At 40.8% G+C, this 21,936-nt stretch overlaps 2 protein-coding genes across 2 annotated transcripts in view; one reads left to right on the top strand and one right to left on the bottom strand.

The window, feature by feature from the left end:
- Positions 1–14,310, bottom strand: part of CNKSR2 (connector enhancer of kinase suppressor of Ras 2) — a 354,304-nt gene extending 339,994 nt beyond the window's left edge. The window contains exon 1 of the mRNA XM_063450253.1: positions 13,982–14,310. Within this exon, the coding sequence (XP_063306323.1) occupies positions 13,982–14,045 (64 nt within the window). The 5' untranslated portion in view covers positions 14,046–14,310. The remainder of the gene's footprint in view (positions 1–13,981) is intronic.
- A 2,770-nt stretch (positions 14,311–17,080) lies between these two features.
- On the top strand, positions 17,081–21,107 carry LOC134595577 (tigger transposable element-derived protein 1-like). The gene is made up of 2 exons (XM_063444717.1): positions 17,081–17,280; positions 19,202–21,107. The coding sequence occupies exons 1-2, from the start codon at positions 17,081–17,083 to the stop codon at positions 21,105–21,107; spliced, it is 2,106 nt and encodes a 701-aa protein (XP_063300787.1).
- Positions 21,108–21,936: the final 829 nt, after the last annotated feature.

Below are 21,936 nucleotides of genomic sequence, written 5' to 3'. Positions count from 1 at the left end.
TGGTACATAATGTCACAACTCCCTACCTTCTATTTTTTGACAGTATTGATTCAAGATTTTCATGATATAAGACAGAAAAAAGAAACAATGAACACAAAATATATCCAGTGGGAAAAAAAAACAGTATAACTTGTTATCAGGATATCAAGACAAGACAAGACAAATGAAAACAATACTGTCATGGTATAAACCCACCCTAGCTAAACCAGAGGCACGGAAAGAAACATATTACTAGTCTTAAGGGTGGCCAAGCTTAATGTACGCATAGGAGAAAAATATATTAGAAGAAAAGCCAGGAATAAGCCAAAGTCAGAAGGAGACAGAGATCAGACTGAATGAGAGACAAAGCTGGGTCACGGATACCAGCAGTCCAAATACTCAGATGATATTCAAATCCCACATAAACAAATATACCAGGAATGTGCTATTAGTAACAGAACAGAACCCCAACAGGACAAGGCGCTAGTGCTAGTTTGGAGAATACACAGTTATTGATACTCGGCTTCATTCCTGTATTCCCAAAATGTTTTTGCAGGACTGACGCAGGCTAGGAATCATATAAATTTACATAGGTTGAGAGCTTTAAGCATGAAATATCATGCTGAAACAACATGTGCCAATATTTAGCGGTGGCTGTAATGATGAATCTTTGAGAAGGTATTACAGCTACATTACAGGTAACATCACAAATTCAGTATCAAATGACACAAAATAAAAGTATGGTCACTCCACGACATCAACATGACATCATCACTCTTTAGAGCAACTTGGTTAAATTGTGAGGAAAAAATGGGGGGAGGAAAGGGGAAATAGGGAGAAGAAAGAATAAAATGAGCTTATAACCTGTGCTCATAAGTCTCAGCCATATATTAACACCACTAAGGAAACATTAGGCTGCTATAAGAGTCTCTGTTAGTTACCTCTACCTCTGAGTCTTATGGTCTTGCTACATAAGCCAACTAATACTTATACATTATACTTATAATACGTTAAACTTATCGTAACCAGCCAGTAAAGAACAGCAAGCATATCATCTACATGTGGCAGCCATTGTTCAAATGTTGGAACTCTGAGCTGTGTCCAGAGGAAATGGACCAGGGACGTAGGATTGAGGAATAGCCAATCTGGTATTATGAAGAAACATATCTGTGGAAGTGAATTGTACCCCTTCAACGGCAACCCTGATATGGCAGCATATAACTGTTCCCAGAAAGGTTTCAGTATTGGACAGTCCTACCACATGTGAAACACACTACTGCTCCCCAGCATCTCAATCAAGCTTCTGAGTGATCAAAAGAGACACAATGAAAGTAAGATACCATCTTGATAAAACATTAGAGTTGGTTTCGTGAATTTAGAACCAAGTGTGCCTTAGTGAGAATGCATCATAATTTTTGACCACTGAAGTCTGTAAAAGTTCTACCCAAATTTTCCTCCTAAAGCAACGCAAAATTGAAGAGGAGCACCGGGAGAGTCAATTAAGAGCAACTGATGTAATGTGGAGATACCCCGGTACGAATATTTATTAAATTATGAAGGAGTTGTAAAAAGGTTTACTACTATGTGAGATGGATCAAAGCTCCCTTTCCATCTCTTCCAACCTGCAGTGTTTCTCCAATGTTTTACAATTTCTGCATGAGTAGTACAACAAAGGGTTCTAGAAGTTGGAGCTCAGCTAACAGCTGTCACAGATGCAATGTAATCAATGAACAACAAAACTATAAATCTCTTCACAGCCCTGATAATGCTCTGAAAAATCCCATAGAATATGCAGCGAATATCAGATGCAATAAATTCAAATCTGAGCATTTTCAAAAATCTTTTTTTACTTTGAATTGACTTGTTTTGCATATATGTTTAAGTGCATTAGATATACAATGCATTCGAAAATGAATGGGACAATTTCCATGTGTAGTATCCCTCTAAGTAAACTATATGCATTTAAATTAAGTTGGCAGGCTCCGTAAGCCACATGGTTGAAATTTTCTGACAGGTTTTATTTTTCAGCACTAGAAAATCCAATATGCTCTACAATAATTGAAGCTGCTGGCTATGGCTGGACAGTTCATAGATAGTAAGTGAGTGATCCCCTATAACAACAAAAAACAACTATTTTGATGTCACAAACAATCTATCCAGTTTCAAAATTACTTTGATATTCAAGAGCCTAAGATACACAATAGAATGATCTTAGATACACCATGAATGCCCTGACAGGTGCACATTAAACCAATTTTTTTAATGTCTGCATTCAAAAGAAATGTAATGCAACACATTATTTGAAACCATGAATAGACAGTGTAATTTTAAAGTACAAAACGCACACCGAAGTCAAATATAAAATAGCATAATCTGTTTAAATAGTTTGTAGTTTTTTTGTTGTTGTCGATTTTTGTTTTATGTACTACAGATTAAATTCACAAAAGTAAAAAGGTTTACAGGAAAAAAATTCAGGTATCAGATTATGCAGTATTTACAAATTAAAAACAGTCAACGATTTTCAGGCCTTCAAAATAACAAAAACAAACAAGAGACACCTTACAAGAAAGTGAGAATGTGGTTGATAGGTATTCACCGGCTAATGACAATCACCAGTAATAAATGTAGCAAATTTTTCTCAGATTATCCAGAACACACTGTCATTTTTCTTTTGGCTAACAAGACACCTGTAATGAAGTCACATAAAAAAAAAAAATGTAAGTTCAAAGTAACCAAAATAGAATGAAAGGAAAAAATGTTATATAGCGTGAATAAAAATCTCAGAATGTCAGTAATGAGCAAGGAGAGGTTTGTGGGCCATTCTGACCATCGGGTTGTGCAAGAAGTTTGTCAACTCTCCAGGAAGGTGTGCTGTCTGTGATTTGACTTTATAAAGCTTGATCATGGATAGGCCGCAAAACGCTATTTCTTGTTTGTTTCATTATTGCTCACTGTAGACCAAGGTAACTCCACAGTTGAACATTATAAACCGTGCCCTGTTAATGAATACATGCATCACAGCTAGCTCCTGTATAAATAGCCAACGTTCTAACCATTTCCATAGTATTCCATATCATATTGCGTGTCATTATAGGCGATTGTAAATACCAAGTGACATGCATACTAAGAATATGATGTCTCTGTGTTGTTGTATTAGCAATAGAATGAATACATCATTGGGGGCATTTATCTGGTATCTTGCTGATTGCTGCCTTTGGTGTTCTCTGGCATGGGTATTATACTCGGTATGATATCAATTAAACGTGGGCCGAATCACTACATACATGTTCCAGCATTCCTGAGATGGATTTCACATTCATGGGCACTAGCTATTTGCTGCTGCCACTATTAATTCAGTTCCACTCCCATTACTAATGGTTAGAAAATGGCTAGAGAGACACATACTAGGAGGATAGAGCAATACAAGGAAGGTTAGGGTTGGCCAGTCTTGGGAATTAGGATTAAGGTTAGTGCACACTTTCTTTATATGATTCAAAGTCTTCCCTCACCTTAAACCCCCTTACTTTTGGCTCCTTTTGCCTGATCTGCTCTATATCTCTTTGAGGAGATGACAAGCACTACAAGTTCAGAGCCAACTTTTATTGGGCTCTGAAAACTGTACGTTTTCTGTGAATTTTTACATATATGTATATTTTATATACAGATTACACTATGTGCTGTACCATTTATTTTATATACAGGAGATAAAAAACATTCCTTCTATTTTGGCTTCTAAATATATAAGTGAATAGAAGGTAAATTAAGGATCTCTGTGTGCGCAAATCACCTTGCTTGGTTTTTATCTGTATCACTCGTTTAGTGTAATTAGTGGCAATACACTTGGGTGTTTGTAGAAGCACCAGATTTATATATTTTTAGCGCCATTTTTTCCTTCAGTTTGTTACCTTTTCAATTCTGGTCTTTGTTACTAAATGTCAGAATAATCATATGTACATTGTAGTTAATATTTAGTCATTTGAAAACATCATAATGCATCTATTTTCCCTATAAATCATGATTATTACAAATCTGACATGACAAAAAATAAAAATGAGTAACTAGACAGGTGGGCCCTCTCTATGGGCACGTGGCCATAGGTTCACCATCAATGCAGAGTAGGCACCTACCTGCCTGTTTTGGGCAGGCGCCTACTCTGCTTCCGGGTCGGGAGGCAGGGGGAGGGATCTGTGAAGCAGCTCCCCTGTCTTCCCGCGCGATGCTGTGTGGAGCGTTGCCGAGCGTTACCATGGCAACGCTCCACACAGCATCGCGTGGGAGGACAGGGGAACTGCTTCACAGATCCCTCCCCCTGCAGTACTTACCACCACCGGACCACCAGGGATGGCTGTGCCCCCCCCCCACTTCATTAAAGGTAAGAAGGAGGGAGGGGGGGATACTGACACACAGCACCCCTACCCCTCCAGAAGTACCCTTACCCCCCCAGAAGTACCCCTACCACCCCAGCAGTACACCTACTCCCCCACAGCAGTACCCCTACTCCCCCAGAGCAGTACCCCTACCCCCCAGCAGTACCCCTACCCCCCAGCAGTACCCCTACCCCCAGCAGTACCCCTACCCCCAGCAGTACCCCTACCCCCCACAGCACCCCACCCACACACAGTACCCCTACCACCCCCAGCAGAACCCCTACCACCCAGCAGTACCCCTACCCCCCACTGCACCCCTATCCCCCACTGCACCCCTACCCCCCACACACAGTACCCCTACCCCCACAAACAGTACCCCTGCCCCCCCACAGCACCTCTACCCCCCACACACAGTACACCTACCCCCCACAGCAGTACACCTACCCCCCACACAGTACTCCTACCCCCCAGCAGTACTCCTACCCCCAGCTGTACCCCTACCCCCCAGCATTACCCCTACCCCACACAGCACCCCTACCCCTGCCCGCACCCCTAACCCCCACACATACAGCACCCCTCTAACACACACAGAGCACCCCTCTCACACACACACACACACAGCACCCCCCACACACACAGCACCCCCCAACACACACACAGCACCCACACACACACACCACAGCACCCCACACACACACACCACAGCACCCCACACACACACACAGCACCCCCCCACACACACACACTTCACTCCCACACACTTACACACAGCACCCCCCACACACTTACACACAGCACCCCCCACACACTCACACACAGCACCCCCACACACTTACACAGCAACCCTCATACACACACACAGCACCCCTCACATACAACACCCCCCCCCAACACACACGCACCCCCCCCACACATGCACCCCCCACCCCCACACACACCCCCACACACACCCCCACACACGCAATTGCCGTGTTGGCATTTTAAGGGAAAAGAAGTTGGCATGTATTGCGGTTGGGGCACTCGGGCTCAAAAAAAAAGCTTCCAAATCACACACAGAAGTGAACATAGCACAGTCAGTAAAAAAAGGGGACAACATTTTGTTTAGATACATAAATGAGAAAAGGAAAGTAAAACAAGCATTAGTTAGATTAAAAACAAAAGAAGGAAGGTATGTAGAAGAGGATAAAGGTCTAGCTGACTGCCTCAATTAATATTTTTGTTCAGTATTTACAGATGAAAATGAAGGAAAGGGACCTCAGTTAGGAAAAAGGACAACTTAGTCATTTATTACAGGTGAGTTTACAGAGGAAGAGGTTATTTTTCAACTGTCAAAGGTAAAGACAAATAAGTAAATGGGACCTGATGGAATGCACTCAAAGTTATTAAAATAGCTTAGTGGTGTACTAGCAAAACCATTAACAGATTTATTTAACCAATCATTGTTAACAGGAGTAGTCCCAGGAAATTGAAAGTTAGCGAATGTTGTGCCCATTCACAAGAAAGGTATAAGGGAGGAGTCGGGCAACTATAGGCCAGTAAGCCTTACTTCAGTAGTGGGGAAAGTAATGGAAACCATGTTAAAGGATAGGATTGTTGAACATCTAAAAACATATGGATTTCAAGATCAGAGACAATATGGGTTTATTTCAGGGAGATCATGCCAAACTAATCTTATTGATTTTTTGATTGGGTAACTAAAATTATAGATCAGGGTGGTGCAGTAGACATTGCTTACCTAGATTTCAGTAAGGCTTTTGACACTGTTGCACATAGAAGGCTTATCAATAAATTGCAATATTTAAGTTTGGATTCCAATGTTGTTGAATGGGTAAGGCAGTGGCTGAGTGAGAGGCAACAGAGGGTTGTAGTCAATGGAGTATATTCAAAGCTTGGGCTTGTCACCAGTGGAGTACCTCAGTGATCTGTACTTGGATCCATTATCTTTAATATATTTATAAGTGATATTGCAGAAGGTCTTGATGGTAAGGTATGTCTTTTTGCTGATGACACTAAGATATGTAACAGGGTTGATGTTCCAGGAGGGATACGCCAAATGGCAAATGATTTAGGTAAACTAGAAAAATGGTCAGAGTTGTGGCAACTGACATTTAATGTGGATAAGTGCAAGATAATGCATCTTGGACGTAAAAACCCATGGGCAGAGTACAGATTATTTGATAGAGTCCTAACCTCAACATCTGAGGAAAGGGATTTAGGGGTAATTATTTCTGATGACTTAAAGGTAGGCAGACAATGTTAAAGAGCAGCAGGAAATGCTAGCAGAATGCTTGGTTGTATAGGGAGAGGCATTAGCAGTAGAAAGAGGGAAGTGCTCATGCCATTGTACAGAACACTGGTGAGACCTCACTTGGAGTATTGTACGCAGTACTGGAGACCGTATCTTCAGAAGGATATTGATACTTTAGAGAGAGTTCAGAGAAGGGCTAGTAAACTTGTTCATGGATTGCAGGATAAAACTTACCAGGAAAGGATCTTAACATGTATAGTTTGGAGGAAAGACGAGACAGGGGGGATATGATAGAAACATTTCAATACATAAAGGGAATCAACACAGTAAAGGAGGAGACCATATTTAAAAGAAGAAAAACTACCACAACAAGAGGACATAGTCTTAAATTAGAGGGGAAAAGGTTTAAAAATAATATCAGGAAGTATTACTTTACTGAGAGGGTAGTGGATGCATGGAATAGCCTTCCAGCTGAAGTGGTAGATGTTAACACAGTAAAGGAGTTTAAGCATGCGTGGGATAGGCATAAGGCTATCCTAACTATAAGATAAGGTATTTAGAAAATTGGGCAGACTAGATGGGCCGAATGGTTCTTATCTGCCGTCACATTCTATGTTTCTATGTTTCTAGTGAACGCTGAGTTTAAGTGGATATGTGAATGACAGGGTTACGCCCAAGATTACGATTACAAATAGATGGGATGGGCATTTCCACTTAACTTATTCAAGAGTGTGTGCACCTGGCCACTCCCCATATGTCTCAGGCAGCATCCTAAAATCTGCCATGCCACCAGGCCGCAGGGATAGGCAACCTTTGTCTCTCTAGTTGTTGTGGACTACATCCCCCATAATGCTCTTACACACATAATGCTGGCAAAGCATCATTGGAGGTGTAGTCCAAAACATCTGGAGAGCCGAAGTTTCCCCACCCCTGCTAGGGGGTAGGGTGGCTGAATGCACAACCTTAATGGCAATGACAGGCAATAACAAGACAAGTAAGAAAAAGAAAAGTTGTCTAGCACAATGCAACAAATGAATCTATTTACTGCCACAATGTCATGTTTTTTTCATAACTTTTTTTTTTAAATAAGTGGTAGTTAAACAGACACACAAGGCAGTAAAGATTAAAATAGAATTGTCCTGGAAAATAATATTTTCAAAAGGAACTTTTGGTATATTATAGACGAAATGCTTTCTAAGCATTCTATGCTTTTCAAGTTCAAAATTTTGCTCGACATTAATGTGGACCTATGCCTACAGTTTAGAGTTTAGTACACTATAAACCATGTAACAATGTATATACAACACTAATGTTGACGCCAAAATCCTTAGCAGAATTACTTTGCGGTATAACATTAGTGTCTGAGAGCTGTGATTCTTATGTATATGAAATGGTCGATAGTGCCGTGAAACAGCTGTGAGAACGTGCAATACAAATTAATCAAAGCAGCCTTTCAGACAATCCAAGAAAGACTTCACCATTACTTCAAGTAGCCGAATCTGAATAGCTTTAGGAGCTCAAAAAAAGCTTTGTTTGCCCAATTTGGCTCCAATCCCATGTACTTCAGAGATAATATGTAATTTGGAGCAAAGCAGATTAAGCCCACGGGACAAATGAGAAGAAAGAAATGTTTTGGCTTTACTCAGTAAGACCAGAAATGTATACCTAAATACAGGGATCTGCTAATTTTTTGGGTGATCTCTCACTTACCACATGGAGAGTGTGCTACTGTCAGTATATTGTAACAACTAATGTGTACATAACAGAATCTAAAAGACGCCTAGCATGCGCCACAGGACATATTACAGCGCAGATCAAACCTTAAACTTGAGAAAGACATTATTGATTATTGATCGGTTTCTCACAGCATTGTGGAGGAGGGTTGGTTTTCTCCGACATGCAAACTGCTTAAGTCAGTAAGGCATTACTTGCTTCAGGTCTTGTCACAGCAACTCATTGGGGTTAAAGGACCACTTAAGTCATCCAGACCACGTAATCTCAATGAAGTTACCTGGTTACAGTTGTCCTATCCTTGTAACACTGCAATGTAAAACACTTACGTTTTTAGGACAGTATGACAGCCACTAGAGGCGCTTCTGCGGCACTGACTGAGTAAAACTTGGTCATGGGATACAGAAGCCCCACAAGGAAGCTCTAAATCAATGCTTTCCTACGGGGAAGCATGGATATGCACACGATGCTTACCGAACATGCGCATTGACAACACCAGGAAGTATGAGCAAGGCAGCCTCATGGCTGGAAAAATGTTAGTCAAAACATTTATTTCGTTATTTTTTATGGCAAATGGGGGAGACCTATTTTTAAATAGGGATAGGGACCTCAAGTGTTAAGAACACAGGATTGTATACTGAATGTGTTAGTGTTTCTTTAAATTCTGAACTTTGGTTAAAAATGTTTTATTATTCAGCCATTCTGATGTAGATTTAATGGATTGATATGGATTAATAACTTGCTGAATGATCCATCTGATACTTTCTTCTCACATACCAGCATATAAACTCAGACCACAAGCAGCATGAGTGCAGCAGTGTCAGGCAGATAGTTAAGCAGTGGAAAGAAGATGTAAACACTGGAACCGGGCTGTGGGCTTAATGATGTTGACAAAGATTAGGGGGTCATAGTGACAGTGATACTGGTGCATAGATTAACTGGCTTACAGGCTGCTCTACAAGAACATTATGGATTGATTACGGCTCTATATTTAAAGGCAATCCGGCACATGTTCCTGTGCTCTTCCACAACCTACAATTCCTCGCTTACATTGGCTTCACATAAGAAACAGGGTTCAATTTAAAGGAACATTCAAAGTATCATAACCACTACTGCCTGCTGTAGTTGTTGTGGTGTCAGTAGTGTCCTGGCACCTCCCAGTGTAAGTAGTCAAACAGTTTTACGAATTATTTGAGAACTTGCCTGGTGTCCACCAGGCACCAGTGGCCTACTTTACTCAGTAGTGGAACCATTCTTAAACTGGTTGTAGTGGTTAATATTAATAATATGGTGTTTAGAGAGCTACTTTAAAATTCTGGTCCATATTCACAAATCATTTCACAACACTGCCCCTATCTACCCATCCTCACTAATAAACAAGCATGTCCCATCCAGACCAGTCTACTCTACAAAGACATGCACCTGTCCCTGTTCGTACTTACACCTTTCACCTTCAAAACTACTTTAGGGTGACACCCTTCCTTTGAAATGGCCATCCCTTCTCCTTCAGAATCTCTAAATCTGCATTCCTCAAGAAAAACTCACTTCTCAAGAAGACTTATTAATTAAGATGTTAACAACCTTCATTCTTTCACCCTCCCCACACCTCACTAACCCGTTTTGCTTCCTCTTTCCTATGTGTCATGTACCAAATAAGATTTTATTGTAATCTTCTAGCATCCAACTTTTACATATAAGAAATGAAGATTACTCTTACCCTTAGGGCAGCCATAAGGGTGTACAGCCAACATGGCTGTACGGGCTCCGGCCCCACTTTCTAAATGTGCATATTTACAGTATATAACCAGTATCACTTACAGAAACTCAAATACATTCAGCATGGGTGCCACCCACATTCACAATATACCAAATAACATGTGCCTCATCCCAGGGCCCTATTTAGCCTTGTACTGCAGAGAGCCCCAGATGGAATTTCCCCCCCAAGTAAGTGGGTCAATCTCATAAGAGCAGACATTAGGCTATCAGAGTAGGATCTGCCAAAGATAGGGTACATTGACGTTGTTGCAGGCTTATGCAATGTATGATCATATAATGTAATTAACCCCCTCCCCCCTCCCCCCCTTTACTTTTGTCGAGATTAGGTGTTTAAAAAAAAAAAAAACTAATAACATCTGTCAACATTGAAGTTGCTGTTTTGGTGGATAGGTGAGTGTATCTATATACAGTATATATACACACCTCTGGGGCCCCAGGCCACTGCTTGCTTATATAGTGAAGAGGGTCCAGGAGTCTCCAAATTTTATGTTTGGCATGTCCTCTTGACTTTCAGAGAGCTGCAGCGAGTTACCACCGCAACACTCTGACGCAGCACACATGGGGCCCCCCTTCATTATAAATGCAAGCTGGGAGTCTACACTGTGCCATTTGACCACCTTGGAATTAAGTATCCTGCACAAGTAAGAGGCAGGAAGGAAATTTTAAATGACATTTAAAATGTAAACTAAAAAACAAATGCTTACTGCCCCCACACAACCCCTATCCTATCCCATACGTTTACACACACTACATCCACTACACAAACACACACACTTCATCAAACACACATACTCTGCATCCACTTTACATACACACAAACACACACACACTATCCACTTTACACACACACACTGTCTGCATCCACACACTCTGTATCCACTATACAACGCTGCAACCACAACACACACAATCTGCATCCACCATATATACACTGCATCCAATTTATACACATACTACACATGCACTGCATCCTTGTGGGCAGACTACTTAGAGTGGGCACTGTGGGCGGACTCAGAGGCCCAGGCCTTGAGCTGTGTAATGGACCACACAAATTCTGATAGCAGTCCTTCTTACCCTTATGTAATGATACCCTACTCCTTTATGTTACAGCCGGGCTCTCAGCACCTTCTGTTCCTGTACACCTAACTTGTCTTTTTGCAACAACTCATCTGTTAGTCCACCTGTTGGCACTTCATAAACAAAAATATAATCGTAATGGGAAGAGACTGGTGAAGGGAAATAATTGAATAGAATCTAGTGGTCATCTTGTCGTAGTTAAAGGGTGGACTTGTTGGAAAGGCCTAGTGCGGCCCGTCAGGTAAAGATTCATTGCGTTTTGCTTTTCGGCATGACCCAGGTAATTTTGCAAACAAGAAAGACCTTTGGATATCAGTATTCATTTTCATACAACTTGCATTTTTCGAATTCTGCCAATACCCAGGTTTATTAGTACACATGCTACCAAGATTTAAAGATATTTTCTAAAAACAAAATCTTACGTTAACGTTAAAGATTACACTAGCTTGTGACATACACATAACGGGCAGAAACGAACATTGTCAATGTAGCAAGATAAGATAAGATCCAATATTGTGCTTAAAGGGTTAGATGCAAAATGTTTGTATTAGTACATTCTATTAATGTGGTGATGGTATCCATGAATTCAGAAAAAAAATATTCATAATGTCATGCTAATTTTATTAATAAAAGCAAGGGGGCTAAATGTTTAGTGTTGGATTCTCTTAACAGAGTAAGAGTTTACTCTGCTTACTGAATAACAATTTATCCTTAGACTTCAATGAATGAATTGTTTTTCAGTAAACCCAGTAAACGCTTATCCTGGTAAGAGAATACAGCTCCTTATATGAAATGCACAAAGCAGCCATCAATCCAATGACAGGATGTCAAGTGGTAATTCAGGAAGATTCCTAAATTTAGGATATTTAAAACACAGCTCTCTCTGAATTATTTGTAGGTTGCATTCCTAAGGTAAAATGAGGACCACTGATCACACTACTAAAGGTAGATATATTAGAAAGGATGATGGCTAAGCATGCCACCTTGGATATTTGTGAACTACATTTCCCAAGATGCTCAGCCAGTCTTTAGGAAATGTGCTAGATGGTTTGAACAAGCTTTGCTTTGAAATATTATACACAGTCATCAGGCACTGGCAGGGTTAAAATACATAAATCAATTACTGCTAAGAGTATTCTAGTCATGTAATGTATTTATACAATGTCAATAAACAAAGCCATAAGCAGTGAATATATGTATATGTAGGTGTAACATTTCCATCTATTCTAGATGTTCCCCACCACAGAAACCTCCTGGTTTTATAGGCGTGCTAGAAAAACATGATACAATTTAACACTTGGTGCATCATATTCCATCAAGATTCCATGTTTAGCCTTATAGGTGATCCCTCACATTCCAGTCTAAGAACACCTGAATCTCTTGCATTAAACAATCCAATAGACAGATACAGTGAGCTATGTGCTCGTCTTCATTATAGGAGGCATTAAATACACCCTTGCAATTGCAAACAGTTTCACATCACAATCTTTCTTCAGTCATTTGCTACTGAAGTACCAAGATAGCTTTTACAGCAAATGCAGGATTCAAGACACATTTACATGGCAAATCCACATAGGGATTGTTAAACCCTTGTAATGCTGCTAAAGGGTTAAAATATAATGGAGTAAAAAAAAAAAAGCCCCGCGTAAATACAGTTAATGTCTGCAGGAACCTGCTAAATTACGCCTAGACAGGAACAGGTTAAAGGGACAGAACCACGCAAAACACACATAGGGTCGTTTATCAACGTCTCAAAGCCACAAAGCACCGCATTCGATTTATCAATCCAGAATATCCCCTTTTACTAAATATGGCGAGAAAAACGTATCAATTTATTATGCAAAACCTTGTATGTACATGTTCCACTGCCTCATATTTGAACCCTCTGGTTATAACCCCAGCAACATTCACACATCACTTACATATGAATAAGGGCAAGTAAGAGACACTTCCCATATCACATGCAAATTAGATCAGTAAGTTCTATTTAACCTGTTTTTTCCACACTAAATAAAAACACATCATGATGATAGTGACCTGCTTTCTGAGCCAAACTTTTTTTTTTTAAATACATTTATGCGTATTATATCTATGTGAAAATAAACTGAATACATCCAATAATCTTGCATCTGACTAACTAACATGTAACTGGCATATAAAATATAGCATAATAGTGTGCGTGTGTGTAGTGTGGTGTGTGTGTAATATATATATAGTGTCAGTCAAAACATACACACACACTCACTCTCTCTCTCAAATTTAAACGATACAAAATATTGGACACATAATCAAGCTACCGTAACTAAATGTCTTCAGGGATAGATTGTGAGGCAACTGGCATCAACATGCAACTCAAATGCTACATTTCATGCACTGTTAATAACATCAGCCCCTGAGCTCTTCCCAAGGATTGCAAGGCATCTCATTCACATACCCAGCACTTTAGAAGTGGGGTCTCTCACCACAAACCAAAATACCAAAGCACAGCCTCCCTAGCTGGGCAATTCAACACCAGCATGTGAGTGCCCTCCTTCTAAAGCACCTGTCTGACAGCTGGGAATTAAGTAATGTAAGGAACGTTAACTCCAATGACCAATCCCACATCTCCCCTATAAAGTAAGTCACAGCACTGGGCATCCATGCCCACTATAACTACAATGTAATCAAATGCAGAACCTAATGACAGCAACTGGGAGACCACCAGAGACCAAAATAAAACTGCATGTCCCTAAGGTTGAAAAGGTTAAATAAGTTAGAATGTTCATTTCAATGAATTTCTTTTTTTTTTTTTTTCTTTTTTTACCTTTCATCCAATCCACTACTTGACTGGGAGACCATTTGCTGACAGGTTCCATAATCAGAGCCATGTTAAACTTTCGAAAGATACAATGTTTCCAGCCCACAAATCAAGCCAGATAACCCAAAGCTTGTCTTCCTCTCAGTCCTGCCTTGCAGGCTGTAGGATTGCCAGCAGCACAAGAGCAATCTTTGTTTCAGCAAGCAGATCACACAATTCTCACAGCACAAGTGTAAGCAGCAGCTGTGGATGTGCCTTAGCAATGCTGAGACGTCGCTGTCCAGTCCCTCTCAGCCCAGGCTTCCATAGCCAGCATCAGTTGTCAGACTGCTGGACAGATCACGCCTCTACACAGTGCCCACACAATACTGCTTCACACCAGTCACTCAAACCAGCCAGTGTTTTCCCTTCCCTCTTCCCCCCACCACCACTCATCCTTCCCTCCCATGATGACATCATCCCTCCTCCTCTAGTCCAGAAACACCAAACACTATAAGAAAGGGGGGAAAAAAACTTACTTTTCCCTTTTCTCTCTATTATATACCATAGAGTAGTTTTTTTGTTTTTTGGTTTTTTTTAAACCTGCATGAATATCAGATTCTGTGTGGGCATTGCTGAAGACAGAACCTCTGACCATGTAACAAACCCTTTCATAGAAACATAATAAATAGTTAAAAGAAGTAGGATGAAGAATGAACCACAAATCCTTGTGGGAAATTGAGAAGGGCGTTAGAGAGATGCTGTGTTTAGCTGCACATTTTGCTTAAATCGTGTTTTCTCACCAGTGTGAGCTGAAGTTTTACATTATTTACTATGTAAAATAATGTAATAATTACATGTTGGATTAAAAATTGCATACAGTGCTATACATGTGTAATAAAGATACATGGCTAATAAATTATACAAATTTAAATCAATATGTTTTTTTTCTTTTTCCTAAACACTGAATCATTGAAAATTAGAAACAGAATTTAGGAAACAATAGGTTGTTTAGAATGCGCTGTACCTCAGGTTTAGCCTGGCTATTAACTGCTGCGTTTTTCAATTCAGTATTACATTCACCATATTATGATGTTTAGTGAATAAACCCAACTGTGTTGGTTGTTGCTGTCTGGGATTTAAGTTAGCAAATAAACTAAAATCCCAGGTAATGGTGTATTAAACTGTGGTGCCAGTTACATAGCAAACATTGTTGAAGGGGAGAGCTGTATCCCTTGATGAACTGAAAAAAAAAACAGATTAAGAGTCGGTCAATGTAAGAGTCCACATTACTTTTTATTTCACAAAACCTGACTCAACTTTGTGTAAAAATCTTCAAATAACTGAGGAAAATCAAGTTAAAAAATCAACTTGGTTATCACAGCATAGACACAGGTTGCCCAGCCACAAGCCATCTATAGCAAAATGGGTGCCACAGAATGTCAATGTCCCCTGTCACACACCCTGCAGCCCCAGGTGTCCTGTCACACCATGCATACTATGCCCCCCTCACTTGCCCTGCAGCCCATGCTCACTGTCATACCCAGCAGCCCCATGTCCCTCTCTCACACTCAGCAGCCCCATATTCCCCTGTCACACCCTGCAGCCCATGTCCCCAGCAGCTATTTAAGCTCAAATTTGATCATTCTCAGTTCCCTATCATAGTTTCTCTTAGATGTTATCTGAGAGTGCATTCCTGTTACATTTTCTTATTATTTGTCCTTGGCTTTTTCAATAACTATTCTCCATTCTATATCCCTAAATCTTGGCTTGTCTTATCAATTTTCATACTTTCTGTCTCCGTGAACTCAGTTTGTCTATTACCATTGTAAGTAATGTTGAGTCCAGCCATTCTAAGGCCCAGTAATAAGTTTTAGTATTACATTTTATTTTATTTGTATTTGTTCGCTTACTTGAGTGTTGCGTATAGTGATGTCCCGAACGGTTCGCTGGTGAATAGTTCCTGGCGAACATAGCGTGTTCGCGTTCGCCACGAATGGCGAACATATGCGATGTTCGGTCTGCCCCCTATTTTTTTTTTTGTGGCCAAATTTACTAATACTAAGTAAAAATTACTTAGTATTAGTAAATTGTGCCCCTACTCGCAATACCGCGAGTAGGGGCATGTCTATTAAACAGTGAGCAGCCTGTGGCTGCTCACTGTTAAAAAAAAGGGTCCCCCCTCCCTGAGCGGGTGGGGGCCCTAAAGTAAAAAAAAGGGGTGAGGACCTGTGGGTGGGGGCCCTAAATACCATTCGGGGGGGACCTATTTACACAGCGTGGGAAAGTTCTTTGGAATTTTCCCACGCTGTGTAAAATGACACAGAGCACTGTGATTGGATGGATTTCAAGCCCACCAATCACAGTGCTCTGTGTCATTTTACACAGCATGGGAAAATTCCAAAGAACTTTCCCACGCTGTGTAAAATGACACAGAGCACTGTGATTGGATGGCTTGAAATCCATCCAATCACAGTGCTCTGTGTCATTTTACACAGCGTGGGAAAGTTCTTTGGAATTTTCCCACGCTGTGTAAAATGACACAGAGCCCTGTGATTGGTGGGCTTGAAATCCATCCAATCACAGTGCTCACATTATTGTTAATTTTAGGGCCCCCACCCACCGCTCAGGGGTGGGGGCTGGGGGGGGACACTAGGCCCCCCTTATTGTTAAATTTAGGGCCCCCACCCGCCGCCCAGGGATGGGGGCTGGAGAGGGGGAGGACAGTAGGTGCCCCATCATTATCTTTATGGCCCCCACCCGCCGCCCAGGGGTGGGGCTGGGGGGGAAGGAGAGTAGGTATCCTCCCCCCCCCCCTTCAACCACTATTTTGGCCAGAAAGAGTCCCTGTGGGTTTTAAAATTCGCCTGCCTATTGAAGTCTATGGCGGTTCGCCCGGTTCTCGAACATTTGCGGAAGTTCGCGTTCGCGGTTCGCAAACCGAAAATTTTATGTTTGCGACATCACTAGTTGCGTACAGCTAATCCTGACAACTCACGGGAAACAGGCACAGATGTACCTTTAGAGGGAGGAAAGGAGTTCATTCTTGGATAGGTTGACATTTTGGAATCACAAAGTTTTCCAGTGAGAAACAGAGGATAGACAATCAGTGACACAATCCAGCAGATGGGGAAAGATCAGATGCGGGAAGGAAAATCTGGATATCTTCTGTGTACAGATGATTTTGAAAGACATATTATGATATTAGATCACCAAGAGAGGCAAGATAAATTGAGAAAGAAGTTGTCACAGTACAGAGCCTTGAGGAATTTTGACAGAACTACAGGAGGGGAGGAGAAACCAGGGAAGGAGACACTGAAAGCGTGGTTAGCGAAGTAGGACAGAACCAGAAAAGAGTAGTGTGAATAAAGCCAAGGTTCTGTAGGGTGAGGAGGAGAAGTGGGTTTCACCAGTTTTGAAATTAGTGGAAGAATCAAGAAGAATAAATAGCAAATAATGGCCTTTAAATTTTGCTGTCATGAGTCTTTAGTCACTTTGGCCAGGACAGTATCTGTGGAATTCACAGCACTTCCGATTGTTCCTAGTCTCCTTGTAGGCAGTAAGCAGTGTAAACTACTCACATCTACTTAAACACAGTAAGTAAAGCAAAGTACTATACAGTATCTCATTAACATCTGCAGAATTATGACTTATTATGACTTATAATTTCCATAATATTTTGTTGTCCAGTTTAAATACTTAAATAAATGAAAAATGGTGAGAGCACACAACAAATGGTTACCACATAGATGCAATCAATATGGAGAATACAGCTGTAGATCTACAATATAAAAACAAGTAATAGTGTGATACTGTATATCAATATGTAAGTGCGCATAATGGATAAAACTCACAAAAAGGATGAAAATAGCTCGCCCAAGGGTGTCTCCCCCGATCTATGGGGGGCCAAATCCACTTCCTTTCCTCCAATGATACTGGAACTGGACTCAGGATAGGTGATAACAACTATTTAGCTTTATTGTTAAATAATATAAAAAAAAAGGATACATTTAATATAACACCAGGTCCTACGCGTTTCTTCCTATAAGGACTTCCTCAGGAATGTGTATATTTCAATTTTAACACAAACTATATTACCCTATAGTTGTTTTTCTCTTTTAATCCACAGATCCAATACTTATTAATTAGACTGTGGTAACCATTTGTTGTGTGCTCTCACCATTTTTTATTTATTTATCATTTGTTCACTTGGTATGTGTTTGGAGTGGCTCACATTGGTGGCACCAATTATACATATCACATCAATTATTTTATTTGTATTTTATATTGTTAAATACTAAAATATTTTGTATCAAGCCACCTGCTTTTCTATTGATATTTTTTTCACAAAGTGCTTAATCCAGCCAGCTATCATGATATCTATTTTTTTTAGCTGTTTCTTACAGAAACCGTCAGCGCAAAATGTCAAAGGTAAAACAGTTGAGAAATTAAAAAGAACATTCTTGTATAGGAGAGACTGTAATCTGCTTAAAGGGTCAATCTAAGCACCAAAACTACAGTGATACCTTGGTTCACGAACGCTTCTGTTCACGAACAACTCGGTTCACGAACAGAAAAGTTCGTAAAAATATGCTCCGGTTCACGAACTCCGCCTCGGTTCACGAACGCAAGCCGCGGCCATTTTAATGCTAATTTCAGGCTGTCACATGGTCGGGACTTCCTGTAGGAAGACCGTGGAGAGAAGAAGCAAGAATAAGAGACACAGAAAGAAGTACTCTGCAAGCATTATAAGTGATTATACTGTATTTTATCACATACAGTACATACTGTACACAGAAAGAAGTACTCTGCAAGCATTATACAGTACAGTAAGTGATTATACTGTATTTTATCACATACAGTACATACAGTACACAGAAAGAAGTACTGTACTCTGCAAGCATTATAAGTGATTATACTGTATTTTATCCCATACAGTACATACTGTACAGTTCACTGGACACCCAATATGGCTCCCAAGAAGCATAGTGGAAAGAAGAAAGTGCGGAGCAGCAATAAAGGTGACAAGAACAGCAATGCAGGTGACAATGTGCAAAGTGGAAATGCAAGTGACAATGTGCAAAGTGGAAATGCAAGTGACAATGTGCAAAGTGGAAATGCAGTTGACAATGTGCAAAGTGGAAATGCAGTTGACAATGTGCAAAGTGGAAATGCAGTTGACAATGTGCAAAGTGGAAATGCAAGTGACAATGTGCAAAGTGGAAATGCAAGTGACAATGTGCAAAGTGGAAATGCAAGTGACAATGTGCGAAGTGGAAATGCAGGTGACAATGTGCAAAGTGGAAATGCAAGTGACAATGTGCGAAGTGGAAATGCAGGTGACAATGTGCAAAGTGGAAATGCAAGTGACAAGAATGTGCAGCGCAAGCATGGTGGCAAAAAGAAAGTGCACAGCAGTAGTAAAGGTGACAGCAAGGTTGTGAAGAAAATAACCATTGAGCTGAAGAAGGAAATTATAGAAAAGCATGACCGTGGTATTCGTGTGACTGATCTGGCTTCGGAGTACAAGATGGCAAAGTCAACAATTTCGACTATTCTGAAAAACAAAGCCGCCATCAAAGGAGCTGATGTTGCAAAAGGAGTAACAATGTTAACCAAGCAGAGGACACAAGTGCTGGAAGAGGTGGAAAAACTTTTGTTGGTGTGGTTGAATGAGAAACAGCTGGCAGGTGATAGTGTAAGTGAAGCTATGATCTGTGAGAAAGCCAGGAAATTGCACAGTGATTTACAGCAAAGAAGCCCCTCTACAAGTGCAGCAAGTGACGAATTTAAAGCCAGTAGAGGGTGGTTTGAAAAATTCCGCAGGAGAACTGGCATCCACAGTGTGATTAGACATGGTGAGGCTTCCAGTTCTGACAAGGCCGCAGCAGAAGCTTACAAGTTAGAATTTGCAGAATTCATGAAGACAGAAGGATACGTCCCTCAACAAGTGTTCAACTGTGATGAAACAGGGCTCTTCTGGAAAAAAATGCCGAACAGAACCTATATCACACAGGAGGAAAAGGCCCTACCAGGGCACAAGCCCATGAAGGACAGATTGACCCTTTTGCTGTGTGCCAACGCAAGCGCCGATCTGAAAATTAAACCACTACTGGTGTACCATTCTCAGACCCCTCGTGCATTTAGGGAACAAAATGTGAACAAGGCCAGACTGCCCGTCATGTGGAGAGCCAATGCCAAAGCTTGGGTCACAAGGCAATTGTTTATGGAATGGCTGCACGAGGTGTTTGCACCCACCGTCAGAAAATATCTTTCTGATAACCAGCTGCCTGAAAGGTGCCTTCTTCTGATGGACAATGCCCCAGCACACCCTCCAGCCTTGGTGGATGATATGGATGCTGAGTATGACTTCATCAAGGTAAAGTTCCTCCCCCCCAACACAACACCACTTCTGCAGCCCATGGACCAGCAAGTCATCTGCAACTTTAAGAAGCTGTACACAAAGGCGCTCTTCACTAGGTGTTTTAATGTCACTTCAGAGACATCCTTGACTTTGAAAGAATTCTGGAAGAAACATTTCAATGTTGTCCACTGCATTAACCTCATTGACAAAGCCTGGGAAGAGGTCACTTCCCGAACCCTAAGTTCAGCCTGGAGGAAACTGTGGCCAGAATGTGTCGCTGAACGTGAACATGACTTAGAAGGGTCTGATGCAGAGGTAGTGGAGGAAATTGTGTCCATGGGCAAGAATATGGGTCTGGACGTTGATGGTGCTGATGTGGAAGAGCTTGTTGAGGAACATAGGGAGGAGCTGACCACGGAAGAACTTTATGAACTCCACAGTGAGCAGCAGAAGGCACTTCTTGAGGAGCATTCCAATGAGGAGGAAGAAGAAAGGGAGGAGGTTAGCAGTGATGCCATAAAATCCATTATGCAAAAATGGAATGAGTGCCATGATTTCTTTGAAAAGCACCACCCCAACATTACTGTCACAAACAGAGTGTTAAATCTCATGAATGATAATGTGGTCTCTCATTTCCGGAGGGTTATGCAGCGCAGAAAGAGACAAGTGACATTGGACAGATTTTTCAGACAAACTGAGCCTGCAGCTAGGAGACAAAGGAGAGAGGAAACCCCTGAAGAAGATCTCCCTGATGTCCTTATGGAGGGGGACTCTCCCCCCAAACAATAACTGCCTCCCACCTTACTGTCCTCTCTTAATAAATAACTACAGTATACTGTACTTTACTAATGTGTATTGTCATTTGTTTCATATTTTTGGGCTTCAAAAACCCCCCAAAAAAAGTCAGCACGGATTAACCGGATTTACATTGAACCCTATGGGAAAATGTGCCTCGGTTCACGACCAATTCGGTTCGCGACCAGAGTCAGTTCACGAATTAAGTTCGTGAACCGAGGTATCACTGTACTTTCATTTACTGAGGGTGTACTGGGCCTGGCATTCCAATTTAGGTAAAACAGTTTTCAACCAGATCTTCATAATCTAATGTACATATAATATTTTAAATCAAGTGGTGAAAATGCATGAAATTCACAACATCACATTACTTGGTATAGTTAGAACTCTATAGCAGAAATATATATCATTAAAAGAATTTACTTTTTTTTTCTTAAAAAAAAAAAAAAAATAGATATTAACATAAAAGTGTAAAAAATACCAAAATTAGTTATAAATATGGGCACAGTAGAAGGGGGGATCAATGTAGAATGTCTGCTTGTTTGAGCATAGCCGTGTGCACCCTGTGTTCTTGTGCATCCAACTCGTCTTGTTACAACTACTTGTCTGTTAGTCCACCTCGTGTACAGCACTGTGGAAGGTGCTGGTGCTTTATAAATACTAAATATTAATAATAACAAAAATAAATACTGGACTAAGTGCGCCAAAGGTGAAACTTGCCCGTGATGACAATCCAATGAATAGACATAATTTGTAGTTATATTATGAGTGCATGATTATCTCTCACTGCGTTGGGAAGATACCAGATATGCATTATACGTAT

The sequence above is a fragment of the Pelobates fuscus genome, chromosome 1, assembly GCF_036172605.1.
Source record: "Pelobates fuscus isolate aPelFus1 chromosome 1, aPelFus1.pri, whole genome shotgun sequence".
NCBI lineage: Eukaryota > Metazoa > Chordata > Amphibia > Anura > Pelobatidae > Pelobates > Pelobates fuscus.
The sequence above is the reverse complement of the archived record's forward strand: the minus strand, read 5'-3'. Positions and strand labels throughout refer to the sequence as shown.